Raw genomic sequence first — 16,992 nt, 5'->3', positions numbered from 1 at the left:
CATTTTTTTCCACGACTAGTCGACTAGGGCCTACAGCGCCGACTAGTGGTAAAGGTAGTCGACTAGTCGACTAGTCGATTAGTTGGTGAAACCCCTAGTAGAGGGTAGCTGTCATTGATGCGTTTTGCACCCCGGGCCGCTGTTTTGATATTCCGCTGAAGTATACGCTGTGACGTAATAGGCTTGTTTGAGACAAGCGAGACCTGCGCAGACCTGCGCAATTTCGATTAACGTCTTGCTAGTGCGTTGCATGATGGTTAGTCATTTTGTCCGACTTGCTCTGGAGGCTAGCCTACATGAGACGTTGAAATCTCGCGGGACAAAGACGCCCCCGCAGCCTTGAGAGCGAGGCACGGCGAGGCGGCGCAGTTCCTCTCCACGGGCTGCGGAAGCGAAATGCTTGATGGGAAACGACTCGCTGGTATCTCGAGCTGAGCGCTCATTGGTGGTTTTTAATAAAATTAGAATAATGGAGAAGAAAATCGCAAAATAAAATTGTTAATTACAGTTATATTATAATAATATTATTTGTTTTCACTCTTAGCAGCTGCGTGTTTTGACAAAAAACACACATTTTACTATACAGTTCCTTTCTTTTTGTAGATATTTCAGATTACCACTGCCTATAGACAAGTTTACGCGCCAAAACACGGGTAGCGCCATGACACTACACAAATGCACTTCATTTCCGCCGGAAGTCTTTTGCACAGCGTCTGTCGGTGTAAACCGATGTAAACAGTCAGACGGGCACTGGTGTAAACACAGCGATTTCGATGCTAACAGTGATGCTAGCTTGGGAACACGATTCTACTTCTTTGACTGGAGATGGCGTTACTCTCCCCCACCCGAATTCAGTGCAAAACTGGGAGGATAACATGACGACGTGGCCCAGCATAAAACCAAAATAAACTGCCTTATTTAGGTCATGCCCACAGGAGCCAACAGTTGTCTGTTGTTTACATAATGCACAATTTACATGATCTCTTTATGCTGTGCAATATATCATATGTGCCTGTACTGTTTGAGTGAAAATAAAGTTTGATGTAATTTAATTTCATTATTGCACTGTTATTGCATTATTGCATTTCATATGTTCCTTAGAGTGCTACAATTTCTTTTAACACAGTTCATCATTCATATTAAGCTCATACTGTACATAAATAACACTGAATTAATTAATTGTTGAGAGGAAACTAAAGAAATGGCTTCAACAAGAAAGATCACGTTTAATCCTAACAGGTATTACAAATTAAAATATAAAAGCAGCCCACACAATTACATCACTATGAAAATATTCATATATAATATTAAAAAATAGAATGCATGCAGTATTTGTTGTGTTTATCTGTATTTAATGAACAACATGGCTGGGTGCTGGTTTGTGGTCGTAGCACTCTCTATCTAACCACTCGTTCAGGTGCTTTCTCGAGTGATTGCAACCAACTACCGCACACGTAGTTCCCGAACCACTTTTCTTCATGTTGTAATTGTTATATCCTCTTTGTCTCTGCGATATCAGTGCTTTGTCGGCACAACGGAGCTAGCTAGCAAAACAAACCCAGTCCGCCAAAACGGAAGTGCATTGCATCGAAGGGAGGAGTTCAGGATGTAGAGCGGAAACGGCTCAATAACTTGTGTATACTTCAGACATAACCCCAACAAAAGGGAATGGTATTTGGTTTGTGTCTCAAACATTCATTCCGAAAAATCTGTTTAGACCGCACCGCCACTGTGAAGAGTTTTTTATTGAAATGTTTGGCAATCAGGTTTAAATAATAATAATAATACATTTTATTTGTAAAGCACTTTTCATTGCTAAAAGCAATCTCAAGGTGCTACAGGAGGCATAATAGAAACAAACAAAATAAACACAAGTTTAATCAAAGGCTTTTTTAAAAGAAAGGTTTTTAGGCCTTTCCTGAAGGCGTCCGTGGTCTGTGGAGCCTTCAGGTGGTCTGGGAGGGAATTCCACAGGTGAGGAGCAGCTGCAGAGAAAGCCCGATCCCCCATTGTGCAGAATTGAAATAGAAAGTAGATCGCAGAAAACCGTTAATAATTTAAGTAACAATTGAGTTTTCTCTCAATGAAAACATCCTCCCCTCTGTCAAACCTTGGAGTGACCTAACCCTCACTAGCACTTTTAAATTCGACAAGCAGGTCAGCACATAGTCAAATCCTGCTTTTTTAAAATAAGACTATTGGCCAAAAGCAAGTCGTATTTATCTTTTAAAGACCTAGAAAGGGTTATTAATGCCTTTGTTACCTCAAGACTGGACTATTGCAACGCTCTGTATGTGGGTATGGACCAGGCCTCAATTAAACGCCTGCGGCTAGTGCAGAACGCAGCTGCACGTCTTCTGACTGGCCACAAAAACCGTGACCACATCACCCCAATTCTGGCCTCACTCACTGGCTTCCAATTCGGTTCCGAATTGATTTAAAAATCCTTTTATTTGTTTTCAAAGCCCTAAATGGGCTGGCTCGTGCCTATATAGCAGAACTCCTCCATCGCTACATCCCAGCCAGAGCTTTAAGGTCGGCTGACCAGCTGCTGCTGGTAGTGCCCAAGACCAGGCTCAAAACCAGAGGTCACAGAGCCTTCGCAGCAGCTGGCCCCATGGCTCTGGAACACTCTGCCCCTCCATGTGAGGTCGGCCCAGACCCTAGGGGTTTTTAAATCAACACTAAAGACTCACTTCTTCTCCCTGGCCTTCTAGTCAGAGCGGAGAATGACACCTGACTATTCCCTGTGTTTTTGTTTTTTATATTTATGTTGTAAATTATTGTCTTTTATTGTGATTGTAGTAATGTGTATTTTTACATGTACAGCACTTTGGCTCGACCAAAAATCGCTTTTAAATGTGCTATATAAATAAAACTTGATTTGATTTGAACATGCTACTGGATTACATCAAGGTAAAAACTGAACAACTGACTGAAATACAAAGATTGTCCTGAGGGTGGCACAAGAGATTAAGCCATAGTTTCATTTAAATTAAAAGGGTTTGTAACCCTGTGATCATGTATGCTGTCACTAACTTCCAGAGATATCAGCTCATAGACTTTGAAATATATTGTGTGCCAACATTTGACCTGAGGGTGGCAGAATAAGAAAACCAATGGAGTGTCTAATGGAAAGCATAAAAGTACTCAACAATTACAATGACTTGTGTACAAGGGGATATGGTGGCTCTGAAATAGGGCAAAATGACAATAATATCTTAATATAGGTTAGGCATTATAGGGTTTACCGTTGATGCATTTCCCAATGAGGTTTCTGATTAATAATCATCAGTAATGTGGATATAATGACTAAGTTGGTAAAGGCAAATAATGGAACAGCTATAAGTCTGGTAGAAAAATTACATGTATCACTTAAATGTAATGCAGACATAAAAAAAGTTTAAATTTAGATATTACGATTAACAAAACTTAGGTCTCATATCACAATAAAGATATAATATTCATATATTGCCGAGCCCTGTGTAAAACATTTTTAGGTCCGCTGACAAAACATGAATATCTAAAGCAAACTTCAGGCTAATGAGAACACTAGTTGTATGACAAAGCAAACTTTTAACCACCTGTCTCTGCTGCTAGCAGAGTAACATGGAGCAAGAGTAACAGAAGTATTCAGTCTACAGTTTGGTAGATATGGTTTGTGCAAACTTCTTTGTTTCACTTTGGCTCTTCAGCTTGGTCTTATTTCTGTTGGGAAAAGGGAATAAACAGAAGAGTGTTTTAGTTACATGTTCCCTTTTCTGGAACAAAATTAATCCTGCATGACAATCCTACAAATATGAATTAATTACAAATATTAGAGGGTATGTTGTTCGTGTCTTCACATTGCCTGACATGCAGTAATTTGGAGATGCGTGAAAATAGCTAATATTGGTCAACATAAAAAAAAATATCTGATCTCATTTGGAGATGCTAATGAAATGCTGTTATTCATTCTGAACAAAAATAAAGCCAGATGTATTAACTATGCACTGCAGGGTGTAATAAGAAGACACTGTCGGATGCTTACGTGTTGCCCTCAGCCTCATCGGTTGAATCAGGAAGCTCTTTCCCCCTGGTCTCAGGAAGAAGGAAGCCCAGGGCTCCACTGACCAGTGTCAGGCTGCTGAACACTACGGTGGGAATGGACCAGTGGTACACAGCCAACATGTTGAGCAGTGGAGCCAGCAGGCCACCAACCCTGCTGGCAATGGAGCCCAAACCAGAGGCTGTTTGTCTGAAACACAGTTTTAATAGAATTTGACCGTTTGAGCCGTTGAACTAACTGTAATGCCCTTAGTTGCCAGAGAGTTGACAAAAATGGTCTAGAACGCAAGTTTCTAAAGATGTGTCTAAAAATGCAATTTTTGTGTTAAATGTTCGGAATTTTTTTAATATTTACTTTTGTCACAACAGGGCAAAAGATTTGTTCATTGTCTGCCTCATGTTCCCTGCTCCCATTGGAGTCAATGAACTCAGACACTACCACTGTTCTCTTAAAGACGCTAGGCAGGGGCGAAACCCATAAGAAAATGTACTCTGTTTGCTAAACAGTCTTTGGTGTTATTCTTGTGAACACACTGGCGAATATACCGATTACTACAGTGAGATGGGAGGCTTACCGAAAAGATGTTGGGAACAGCTCCTGAACATACACATTGCATATGGATCCTGCCCAGTTAATGAAAAAACGTCCTGAAGTTGCTAACGTGGTCATAGCAACAGCATTATCTTTGAAGAGAAAAACACATTGTCAGATAATTAAAACAACTACAATGTTACGAGATGGGTGTTTGATTTTAGAATGAGGCTTCCAATGTTATCGAGAAATCTGGAAAAAGTTATGGTAACACTAACATCCCTTAAATACACCATCTGGGAACCATGAATATCTGAACGTAACCCTTAAATGAGCATTCACACATAAATATGTTGGGAAATATGAATGCTATTTTTACATTACACCCATATAACACTTTTTGCACCCATATTACACATTAGAACAACCCTATTACACCACTGTTACACCATTATTACACCCATGTCACACCTATCAGACCCGTATTCAACCCATGTGACATTTAATATTACACACATATTGTTATTATATCCATGTTACAGCAATATCACACCATAATTACACCGGTATTACACCAATGTTACCCCCATATTACACCCATGTAACACAAACATTACACGGTTATTACACCAATATTATAGATTAAAACACTCTTAATACACCTGTATTAAACCTATATTATACCCATGTTACACCCATGTAACACTGTTATTACACCAATATTACAACCATATTACACTGTACTGACACTGTTACAACCTCAATTTTACACATGGACACAGCCTTTCAAATGACTGTATCCCAAAAGGATACAGAAACCATTTAGAGGTAATGTTATGGTGCAGTCACTAACTAACCACCATTGCTATAGTTTGCTACAGGCCGCTAGTTAAAATAAACATCATAGGGACAACACCCAAAGTGCTTTACCTTGAGGAACAGCTAGGATTAAGAAGCACAAGAATCCCCCGATCAGAAGAGTTGACATCAGTGACACTTTTCTCCCCAGTGCTTCTAACAGCCATATGCAAAGGATATGAGCTGGGAATTCAGTCAGACCAAATATAAGCTGCGTCAGGAAGATGTCCAAGCCAAGATTTCCAACATTGAATGAAAGGGAGTAGTAAGTAACATTCAAGGAGAACCTGATGATTAAAAAAAGACGTATTTAGCATGTTGAAAAATAAGTTGTTAAATTCATTATAACCTAAAGTAAAAATCTCAAATGTGTTTTTTTATCAGTCTCTTTTGCATTTACAGGCTTAAAAGAGTTGTTATGTGTATTGTAAAATGAAACTTACCATGCCAATATTATGGTTAAGAAATATTTCCTAAGCACAGATGATTGCATGAGAATAATTATGCCTCCCTTTCTCACAGTTTTGTTCTCAACAATCTGTAATGCACAGGGGATGGAAACAATATCATGCTAACATTTGCTTAGGTTAGCAGATCATAAGAGTTAGATTGGCAAAAGTTAGGAGTTAATAGAGTTACATTTAGATGTCTTTGACTGAGATCAGACATTGTAGAAATGTATTTCTGTTATAGTAATTATTTAATAAATAAACACCATGCGTTATTTTTATTACCAGTATGACGGTAGTATTGCATTTACGTTAAGTCTTGATACAATGGTAAAAAAAATAACAACTTTTTTTTCTTATTAAGGGACCTTTTCCAGAAGAGACTCTGGAACAGTGCGTTTGTTAATGGCTGCCACTTTGGAAATCAGCTGTTTAGCCTCCTCTGTCCTGCCTCTGTCCAACAACCACCTGGCTGACTCTGGTATAAACCTGTCAGAAACAAGGAAATAGGCATTCTTTAATAATCTGTAATTTCAGGGAAACATCTGATTGTAATATAAAAAGAGTCAATACACACCATATGTAAATAGCAACAACTGCCAGTGGAGCTGCTGTGATTAGCTGAGCCAGTCTCCAGTCTCTGATTAAGTAGATAATACCAGCCAGGAGGCACTGTCCAACTGCTCCAAATAGCTGAGTAATACATGCTCCCCAGGATCTTTTGGACACCCCGATCCACTCAGTGGCTAGACACGGGAAATACATTAGAGTAAGCCTTGAATTTATTACGCCAACATCCATATACGTATGTGCCAAGAACAATGGAGACATTAAAAGGACAAAATATACACAAAAGTTAAAAGACAGGTTTGATACTGAACATGTGAATAAAATAGCCCAGGAATGGCAATATTATATATGTGAAGAACTCATCTTAACGTCAAAAAGATTTAATTAAATTGAGGTAATAGCTAATAAAGCTAATACATCAAGCCTCAATGTATACTGTATGTAGGAGCCAATTAGCGCTACGGATATAAGTAGGAACCAATGTTGGCTTTTGCTGGAAGGCTAAACTGTTTTAACACACACACACACACACCTATTTAGTCAGCCACCAATTGTGCAAGTTCTCCCACTTAAAAAGATGAGAGAGGCCTGTAATTCTCATCCTAGGTATACCTCAACTATGAGAGACAAAATGAAAAGAAAGAAAAAAAATAATAATCCAGAAAATCACATTGTCTAATTTTTAAAGAATTTATTTGCAAATTATGGTAGAAAATAAGTATTTGGTCACCGACAAACAAACAAGATTTCTGGCTCTCACAGACCTTTAACTTCTTCTTTAAGAGCCTCTTCTGTCCTCCACTTGTTAACTGTATTAATGGCACCTGTTTGAACTCGTTATCAGTATAAAATACACCTGTCCACAACCTATATAGTGGCTTGGCCAAACCACGTTGAACCCAAGGGATAATTAATAGTCACATCATACACAAAGGACATTGACAAAACCCAAATCCCACATGGAAGCAGGTGGATTGTCCCAATCTGTCCCAATTGACTCCTTGTAGTATTTATGAGTCCTCAGCGCAATGGACATGGTAACATTTAGAGCAAATGTGTGGTGTTAATTGGCCTGTTTTATTGTAGCTGCACTGAAGCAAAACTACTGAAGATGAAGATGCAGTGTAGTTGATTTACCCTGTGTGGCTGTGGCCTTTACAAAACCTCCCCCCCCTTCAAGACTCTCGCTGAAACAGCGAGAGAGGTAGTCGGCTGTGACATTGTCCTTGCCTGGGATGTGCTGAATGTTAAAGCGGAATGGTTGCAGTGCCAGGTACCACCGGGTAATCCTTCCATTGGTATCCTTCATCCTTCCCATCCACTGAAGCGCTTTATGATCAGTCTCCAGGGTGAATTCTCTACCCAGGAGGTAATACCGGAGAGAGTCGAGGGCCCATTTGATAGCCAGTGCCTCCTTTTCCACGGTTGAATACCTGACCTCCCTGGTGAACAGTTTCCGGCTGATGTAGGCCACTGGGTGGCGGTTGTCTGATGACCCCTGGAGAAGCACAGCACCCAGACCCCTATCAGAAGCATCCGTTTGCAAGATAAAATGTTCATCAAAGTTTGAACTGTAAAGAACAGGTTTCTTACTCAATGATCCCTGGATGTCGTGAAAAGCTGCCAAGGACTCCTCTGTCCACTGTATCTGATTTGAAGACTGGGATCCAGTCTGGTCTTTGAGTAGAGCTGCCCTGGCAGAGAATTGTGGTACAAAGCGATGCTAGAAGCCTGCCATGCCCAGAAAAGATCGGAGCTGCTTTGTTTGTGGCACAGCACATGACTCGATGGCCTGAATCTTGCTGACCCGCGGCCGTATCACAACGCGTCCAATGATGTGGCCCAGGTACTCCGTCTCTGCAGCGGCAAAGACGCACTTCGATGGATTGATAGTCAGCCACGCAGAGTAGAAGCGATCCAAGACAGTGTGCAGATGTTACATGTGCTCCTCCCAGGTGGAGCTGTAAATGACAATGTCATCCAGATATGCTGCAGCAAAACCAGATAAATCACAAAGTACCTGATCCATAAGCCTCTGGAAAGTCGCTGGAGCACCATGCAGCCCAAATGGCATGACCGTGAAGTGGAAAAGACCCAATGGTGTCCTAAAGGCTGTCAGCTTCTTGGACCGCACAGTCAGTGGAACCTGCCAGTAACCCTTGGAAAGATCTAAGGTAGTTAAGTATTTGGCTTTTCCAAGCCGTTCAAGCAGTTAATCGATTCTTGGTGTTGGATAAGAATCAAACAAAGAAATTGAGTTCAGGTACCTAAAATCAATACAAAACCTAAGACTGCCATCCTTCTTTGGCAAAAGGACCACTGGGTTGCACCACTCGCTTTTCGAAATCTCAATGATCCCCAAGGACAGCATCAGATCGACCTCCTTTTTCAGTGACGCCAGCAGGCGTTCCGGAATCCTGTAACTCAGCCGTCTCACAGAAGCACCTTCTCTAACCACAATGTCATTCTCAACAATATCTGTTCTCCCAGGATTCTCCTGAAATAATTCTGACCTACAAATTGTTCTCACCTGAAGCTTGTTTGTCTTCTGAGAGGTGGCTGAGGTCATGGCTCACCGTAGCCGCCCCTGGAGATAGGTATTGCTCCTCCACTTCCTCTTGCACATCCCTGATGAGCATCACTCTTGCTTCTTGTTCAGGTCGCGGCACCCACTCTTTCAAGAGATTTATATGTAGTACTCTACTGGAGCTTGGCTTCCCAGGTGTCGATACCTCATATGTTGTGGGCCCGAGTTGCTTCTTGATCTCAAATGGTCCCTGCCACTTTGCCAACAGCTTGCTGTTATCACTTGGGAGGAGAACTAGTGCCTTTTGTCCTGGGTGGAAGGATCTTTGCCGAGCTGACCGATCATACAGTGACTTCTGCTGTTGCTGGGCCACTGCCATGTGAGATTGGGCAAGCTGACTAATTTTCTCCAATCGATCTCTCATCTGAACAACATAGGATACAATGTTAACAGAACCCTCCCTCGCCTTGTTTCCCTCCCAAATCTCCCTCAACAGTGAGAGAGGTCCTCGTACTTCATGTCCATACAAAAGTTCAAATGGAGAGAAACCAGTGGAGGCTTGGGGTACTTCTCTATAAGAAAAGAGGAGGTATGGCAGCCACTGGTCCCAGTCTGTGCCACTGTTGTTGACAAACTTCCGTAGCATCTGAACTTTGGTTGAAACGCTCCGTCAATCCATCAGTTTGGGGATGATATGGTGTGGTCCTCAGGCTCCGAATACCCAGCAAGTGATACACCTGTTTCAGCAGAGTGGACATGAAGTTAGTTCCCTGATCAGTTAATATTTCATGAGGGAAACCTACTCTTGAAAAGAACTGAACCAAACAGAAAGCAACTGATTTTGCTTTTATGGATTTCAATGGAAAAACTTCTGGGTACTTTGTGGCGTAATCTGTTATGACCAGCATGTACCGGTTTCACCCCTTGCTCCTCTCAACAGGACCAACAATGTGCATCCCAAGGCGCTCAAATGGGGTGCCAATGATTGTTAAAGGCTGGCGGGGAGCTCTGGAGGGGGTTCTAGCAGATGTTATTTGGTACTGAGGACAACTTCTGCAGAATTGAGTGACCTCTCTTCGCCAGTGAAAATACCGTTGGATGCGAGCTATAGTTTTATGCTTACCCAGGTGGCCAGCCCAGGGGATAGAGTGCCCCAAAGAGAGAATGTTGTATCTATCTGCTTGGGGAACCACTAGCTGCAACACCGACCCCTGCTGAGGGTAGAGAATGCTATTTTGCAGAACATACTCGTCTTCGCTGAAGTCCAGCTCAGCCCCTGGCTCTTCTTCCTTCGCCGTCTGAAAAAGAGAAACTAGGGATAGATCAGCTTTCTGCATTTCCATGATATTGGCTGGCATTTGAAACTGTAAGGTTAAATCTGGCTCAGTGCTGGATGGTGGGTTCACAACTGTGTGTTGGAACTTTTCCTGCCTCCTCTGTCTGCGAGTTTTCCGAGGTCTCCCAGATGTTGTATCAAGCTCCTGATTGAAAAAAGGTAATGCACTAAGAGTCTCAGAGTGCTCATTTGGTGATTTTGCCTGTACTCTAGTAACTACAACATTACATTTTTAGCTTTGCTTCCCCTCCAACAAATCAAAAAGCACTGGAAGATCTCGCCCCAGCACCGCTGGATAAGGCAAGTTATCAACAATCCCAATGTTCAAGAGGTAAGTTTGACCCTCTACTTTTATGTACATGTCAGCTGTTGAATAGCTTTTCTCATTTTTTTAAAAATTTTTTAACCTTTATTTAACCAGATAAAAAGCATTGAGATAAAATCTCATTTACACTGCTGACCTGGCCAAGAAGGCAGCAACGTTACACATAACACATAACACAAACATATAAAATACAGAGAACATAACTATGCAGACAACAGATTGGGATCGTGTCTCTTGTGCTAATAATGTTGGGTGGTACAAACTTCCGGTGTACAAGAGTCTGACTACTCCCAGAATCCAGCAAGGCCCTGATAATCTGTCCATTAACTTATATGAGTGTCATCTTAATAGACTGGTCATCCTTACGCACATGCTCAATATGAGGGCGAGGCACAAAGCACATTTGTGTCATTTTGGCTGCATTTTGGGGGCACATAGGTTTTATATGGCCTTCTATTCCTCAGAGATAACAAATTGGCTTTTTACCAAGAGGTTTAAATGGGCCACTAGCTGACTGCTTTTCCCACATGGGAGGCTTACCCACACCGGAGGGTGCCTCCTGATCATACTGTTGAGCTGGTTTGTGTTGATCCTTTGAACTCCATGAATTATAGCTCATTGTCATTGTTGTCCTTTATTACGGGCAGCAACAAAGACATCAGCCAGTCCAGCAGCCTCCATCGCCAATCCTGGGTCACTCACTCGGATCCAGACTTGAAGCTCAGGGGACAACATTCTCAAATATTGCTCTAGTATGATTATTTCACCAATTTCATGTACGGGTTTACCTTTTGGTTGGATCCATTTCCCATAAAGTTTTTTACTTGGTCATAGTCCATGGAATCATCAATGTCCATATGCACCTCTAGCTTTGCCAGTAAGCGATGGTAACAAGTGAAAAACCCAATCTTCTTTCTGCCACCGGCATGCTATAGCAATCCTTTCAAATGTAATCAGAAAGTGTTCAATGTCATCATTGTCCGTTAATCTTTCCATTCTGGGCTCATGGTGTGTGCGAGACTGACCTGCAAGGTTTGGATGGGCAGCCATGGTAAAAAGCTCAGCTTGTACCTGAGGATGGTTGATGGTGGATTGTAAGACTTCCACCTCTGATGGATCAGGGTCTGCGGACAGAGAATCTGGTACTGGAGATGTTCTGGCCTGAACTTCTAACTGCAAAAGCTGAAACTGCTGTTGCATTGTTTCAAACCGCTGTTCCTGTCTTGTAGTTATCTCGCTCTGCTTTGCCGCTTGAGCTTCCCTCTGCCCCCATATGAGCCTGAAGCTTTTTTTTTTTTTTTTTAAAGACAAGAAAGTGAAAAAAAACACCTGTGTCCTCCACTGAATGATCCCACCACTGCCACCAATTGTCAGGGACCAAGCAGTAAGACAACAGGACACAGGAGTGGTTTAAATTAGTGATGGCAGTTTGACACTGAAGCTTCGAACGGAGCTTCAACCCTGGACTTCCTATTCCATAGAAGCAGTGCTTCGAAGCTTGCTTCAAATCACGTGACATGTGACGTCCGAAGCAGCAACTGCTTCAAATCACGTGACATGTGACGTCCGAACCAGCAACTGCTTTATTTCCTGAATGAATCAACTCACTGGTTCGCCGTCCAATCAGGTGATTCAATGCACTGCCTCGTCTCGATTCTGACAGGCGACAGGTTGAAACAGTTTCAAATTTGAGCGCTTCAACACTTTATAACCGCTCTAAACAATGCGCAATGTGTGGGTTGTTGTCGTAGTTTTCATTGTTGCTGTTGAGTTGTTGTTGGCATTGCATTTAAATTGGATCATTATAGAGCAAGCCAGGAAGAAAAATAGGTCGTTCTGGCTTGTGAAACACTTCAAAATGTGGAGAAGTTGTGAACAAAAAGACAATGAGTAATATAAAAACACTTCGATGGTCTAAGGAATTGATAACCCAGTGGATAGAGCCGGCGGCCAGGATGCGGTGATATCCTCCACGCAGCTGGTTCAAAGCTCGGAATAGTTAAACTTTTAATCATTGCTTTTCAACTTTAATACTTTAATAACTGATAAAAAGGCCCTCTCCGCCCAAAAAAATGTCAAGCACTCTATAGTCTCTTCTCAATAACCCAATACACACTATTATCAATCTTTAATTGCAAATAGAACATGATATTCAGTCTTAGTGTGTGTATCGAATATTTTTTAAGGCAAAGATACGTTAAACCCACTGCAGCCTTGCACTTCGCCAGGAGAGGTCGCTGTAACTGAAGATTCGAGAAATGAACCTATTTCCGACACAATTGTCCAAGTGGTTAGACGCTTCATTCAGAGCTTCATTTTGCCATCACTAGTTTAAATAAACTAGGGTTTTTATTTAGCCAAAAATCCACAAAACATCATATAATAACAAGGCCTATAAAAGAGGTCAACAGAAAATACCTCAAAGAAACATAACAGGTGTTAACTCAACAAAACTGACCTCCTACAATGAAAAACCAAGGAACCTGTATAGTGGCTTGGCCAAACCACGTTGAACCCAAAGGATAATTAATAGTCACATCATACACAAAGGACACTGACAAAACCCAAATCCCCCCTTTGACATGAAAGCAGGTGGTTTGTCCCAATCTGTCCCAATTGGCTCCTTGCAGTATTTATGAGTCCTCAGCGCTCGGCCACACCCTTTGCTGAACCAGGAAGTGACCTCCCCCAATGGACATGGTAACATTTAGAGCAAATGTGTGGTGTTAATTGGCATGTTTTATTGTAGCTGCACTGAAGCAAAACTACTGAAGATGAGGATGCAGTGTAGTTGGTTTACCCTGTGTGGCTGTGGCCATCACAAGCTAGTTAACTGTTAGCATCAGCTAGTTTGTTACCTAAATGTTTTAGCTACTGTTACAAGTGTTTACACAGAGATTCTACAGCAGTATATAGTAGATTATATGATTAACATGAACTGTACAGACTGTTGTGATTTTATGATGAACATTAGCTTTTGTCCAGTGTGTTTGGCTACGAGTGTTTTCAGTTTAGTTAGTTAGCCAGACATCTCCCACTGTGTTCAGGAAAATAAATTGCTATTTGGAAAAAGATAAATAAATGAATGTGTGCCGAGAAATTAAAGGGAAAATTGAAGAGTTAAAAAATAAATAAATGATCTTTTACTGTAGCCAATGGGATGAAAGCAACAGCTTGTGGTCGGCGTGGGTAAGGGACTCGATCCCTTTTCTTTGTTTTTTTTCTCTTTCCTTTTGTATTATTGTTTACATAATTTGTATCTGTATGTATATATATACACACATATATATATATATACACATATATATATATATATATATGTGTATATATATATATATATATATATATGTATATATATATGTGTATATATGTGTATATATATATATATATATATATGTATATATATATATATATGTGTATATATATATGTGTATATATATATATATATATATGTATATATATGTGTATATATATATATATATATATATATATGTGTGTGTATATATATATATATGTGTATATATATATATGTGTATATATATATATGTATATATATATATATATATATATATGTATATGTATATGTATATATATGTATATGTATGTATATATATATATATATATATGTATATATATATATGTATATGTATATATATATGTATATATATATGTATATGTATATATATGTGTATATATATATATATATGTATATGTATATGTATATGTATATATATATGTGTGTATATATATATATATATATATCCCCTCTGTGAGGGGTAAAAAACAATACAAAGTTGGTTAAAAAAAACAAAACAGAGGTTACATGGCTTTACAAAGATAGCCCAAAAGAATAATCTTTTAATATACTTTACCCAATATGACGCCATTCAGTCGATAACCGCCATAGCCAAGTCCCAAAATGAACTGGGATGCCATATACAAAAAGAAGTTTGGACATAATCCAGTCGTCACAGTAAATATGAGCATCACAACGACTGGGATCTGAGAGGCTCGTTTACGACCAAACCTGGAAGAGATACTTCTCTGGTCAGCATATGTCATATAATCATGTCATTCTTTATATGATAGGGTTCATCGAAAAAGACCGTACAGTACAGCGTTAAGAAGACGTATTCTGTGCAATTTCAAGTACACTTACGATTCAGCAAAAGGTCCAAATAAGAGACAACCAAAAAGAATGCCAGCCATCAACCCTGCTTGAGCTAATTCCAACAAATTACTCTGGTCACAAACTAGATTAAACTGTGGAAAAATAAAACAATAGTTAAGAAAGGACAGTTTTATTAAGATTATTTTATTATGAATGACTATGAACCAGACCAATGACTTACATCAGTGACTATGGTGGCCTCGTACAGCGTGTTGGAGTACACCCATCCATTCTGGCACCCTGTGGTCTCATTGAGCCCGTACTCCCTGATGGCACCAACAGACCAGTTCACAGGGACAAACATCTGACACTTGCTGAAGGTCCCGTCATCCTCTCGGGGCAGAGTCAGGTTCAGCTGCTCATCTGTGGTCAGGTTAGAGTCTGCCCGAAGGATCCAGTCTGTGTTACAGTGTCTATCTGGATCTGACTGAATAAAAAATACGCTGGCAAAGTGAAAAGGCAGGATAAGATTTGGGAAGCAAAGAGCAAAAAGAGTGATCTTCTGAAATAATCCAAACTCTCCAATGGTGCGGAGAATCTCTCCAAAGTCTGCCATGTTCAGGGAGAGGTTTTGCCCTTTTTGCACAAATGTTGCTGCAGGATGACCTTTGAACAATGCCCATTAATGTTCAAACCCCGTACATTTCAGGAAGGATGATACAGCACATTCATGGATATTTCCTTTTGTAGAAAGAGAAGGTCCTGTGACTGTTTAACCAAATATGTCTTTACTTGGTATAATCTGCTATTTCCAGCACAGCGTCTAATAAAAGCACATTACAGTTGCAGTGTGTTACATTTCTTATCTCTTACAGAAAGTGTTGTTAAACATTTACCAAAGTTCACAATATGCTGATATATGAAGGGTGAAACTGTTATATAATATGGTGTCATCGTGACTTTGGTGAGACGGTTTCAAAATGAGTATTATGTAATGCTGTAAAGCAGTGGTTCCCAACCTTTTTTCCCAAGAGCCCCCCCAAATAACTCCTGTTGGAAGTTGCAACCCTCCCCCCCCCCCCACACCCACACACAAGGGGGGGGGGGGGGGGGCGCAACAGCGGTAATTCAAGTTTAAAAGTCAAAAAAATGCTACAACTACAAACAAGATGAATGTGAAGTATTTTGTTAAAGGAAGATGAAAGCGTAATTAAGGAGCACTATTGGAGTGACTTTGATGGTTATTGGACTCAGGATTAATTCATTTGGATTCCCGCTGTATGAAGAAAGGGATTAAACTGTTTAAAACACATGCTCAAAGAAAGCTGGATTTTGCCGATGTGTTTATGTGGATTCAAAAGTCGTAAATAATCTACAAAATGGAGGAGACCGATCTGATCGGAGCAACTGTGACAAATGATCCAACTGAAACCGATGTCACTACCCGATCCGTCCCCCTGCCCGATCTGTACTGCGCATGTGCGAGATGGTCCGCCATATTGGAGAACTCCGGAGGGCAACCCAGGAAGGACACTTGACACAGTGGCTTTTGGCAAAGCTGAAAAATAAAACTCGAGAGAGATGAGTTATTGTTATTACAACGTGACTTCACTATTATTTAACAACTCCTGTTATGGGGTTCTTTTATTTGGGGTTAAGTACATTGTCAGAATAAGTGAGAAATGGATTTAACTTCTGTTAGACAGCCATATGCCATACATTTTTGCATACATTCGCAGTAAATATTTATTCAGTATGATAGCTGTCACTGTGTCAAGTGTCCTTCCTGGGTTGCCGTCCGGAGTTCTCCAATATGGCGGACCATCTCGCACATGCGCAGTACAGATCGGGCAGGGGGACGGATCGGGTAGTGACAACCGGCATGGACAATCAGTGGCGGCGCCAGAGATTTTCTCTAGGGGATTCTGTGGGGTAGCTTGACGTTTCATAGAGGGTGCTCTTCCCATTAATGCACCAGCGCTACAGTTGAATTTTCTACTGCAACACTCACCACACGCACACACAGTGTACCCGCGACTTTTACAATGAAGGTTCGATAATCAGCTCACGGCATATACAGTGGGGCAAAAAAGTATTTAGTCAGCCACCAATTGTGCAAGTTCTCGCACTTAAAAATATGAGAGAGGCCCGTAATTGTCATCCTAGGTATACCTCAACTATGAGAGACAAAATGAGAAAAAGAAAATCCAGAAAATCACATTTTCTGATTTTTAAAG

At 40.7% G+C, this 16,992-nt stretch overlaps 1 protein-coding gene across 1 annotated transcript; it reads right to left on the bottom strand.

Annotated features, from left to right (window-relative positions):
* Nucleotides 1–3,055: 3,055 nt before the first annotated feature.
* On the bottom strand, nt 3,056–15,668 carry LOC307020830 (solute carrier family 22 member 13-like). The gene is made up of 10 exons (XM_079652416.1): nt 14,997–15,668; nt 14,804–14,907; nt 14,517–14,671; nt 6,464–6,632; nt 6,255–6,375; nt 5,881–5,975; nt 5,510–5,724; nt 4,623–4,731; nt 4,031–4,237; nt 3,056–3,708 (listed from the first exon to the last, which is right to left on the bottom strand). Exons 1-10 carry the CDS (start codon nt 15,369–15,371, stop codon nt 3,639–3,641), a joined length of 1,620 nt encoding a protein of 539 aa, XP_079508542.1. The 5' UTR covers nt 15,372–15,668; the 3' UTR covers nt 3,056–3,638.
* Nucleotides 15,669–16,992: the final 1,324 nt, after the last annotated feature.

Source organism: Notothenia rossii, assembly GCF_949606895.1.
Source record: "Notothenia rossii genome assembly, chromosome: 9".
In the NCBI taxonomy this organism is placed as follows: domain Eukaryota; kingdom Metazoa; phylum Chordata; class Actinopteri; order Perciformes; family Nototheniidae; genus Notothenia; species Notothenia rossii.
The sequence above is the reverse complement of the archived record's forward strand: the minus strand, read 5'-3'. Positions and strand labels throughout refer to the sequence as shown.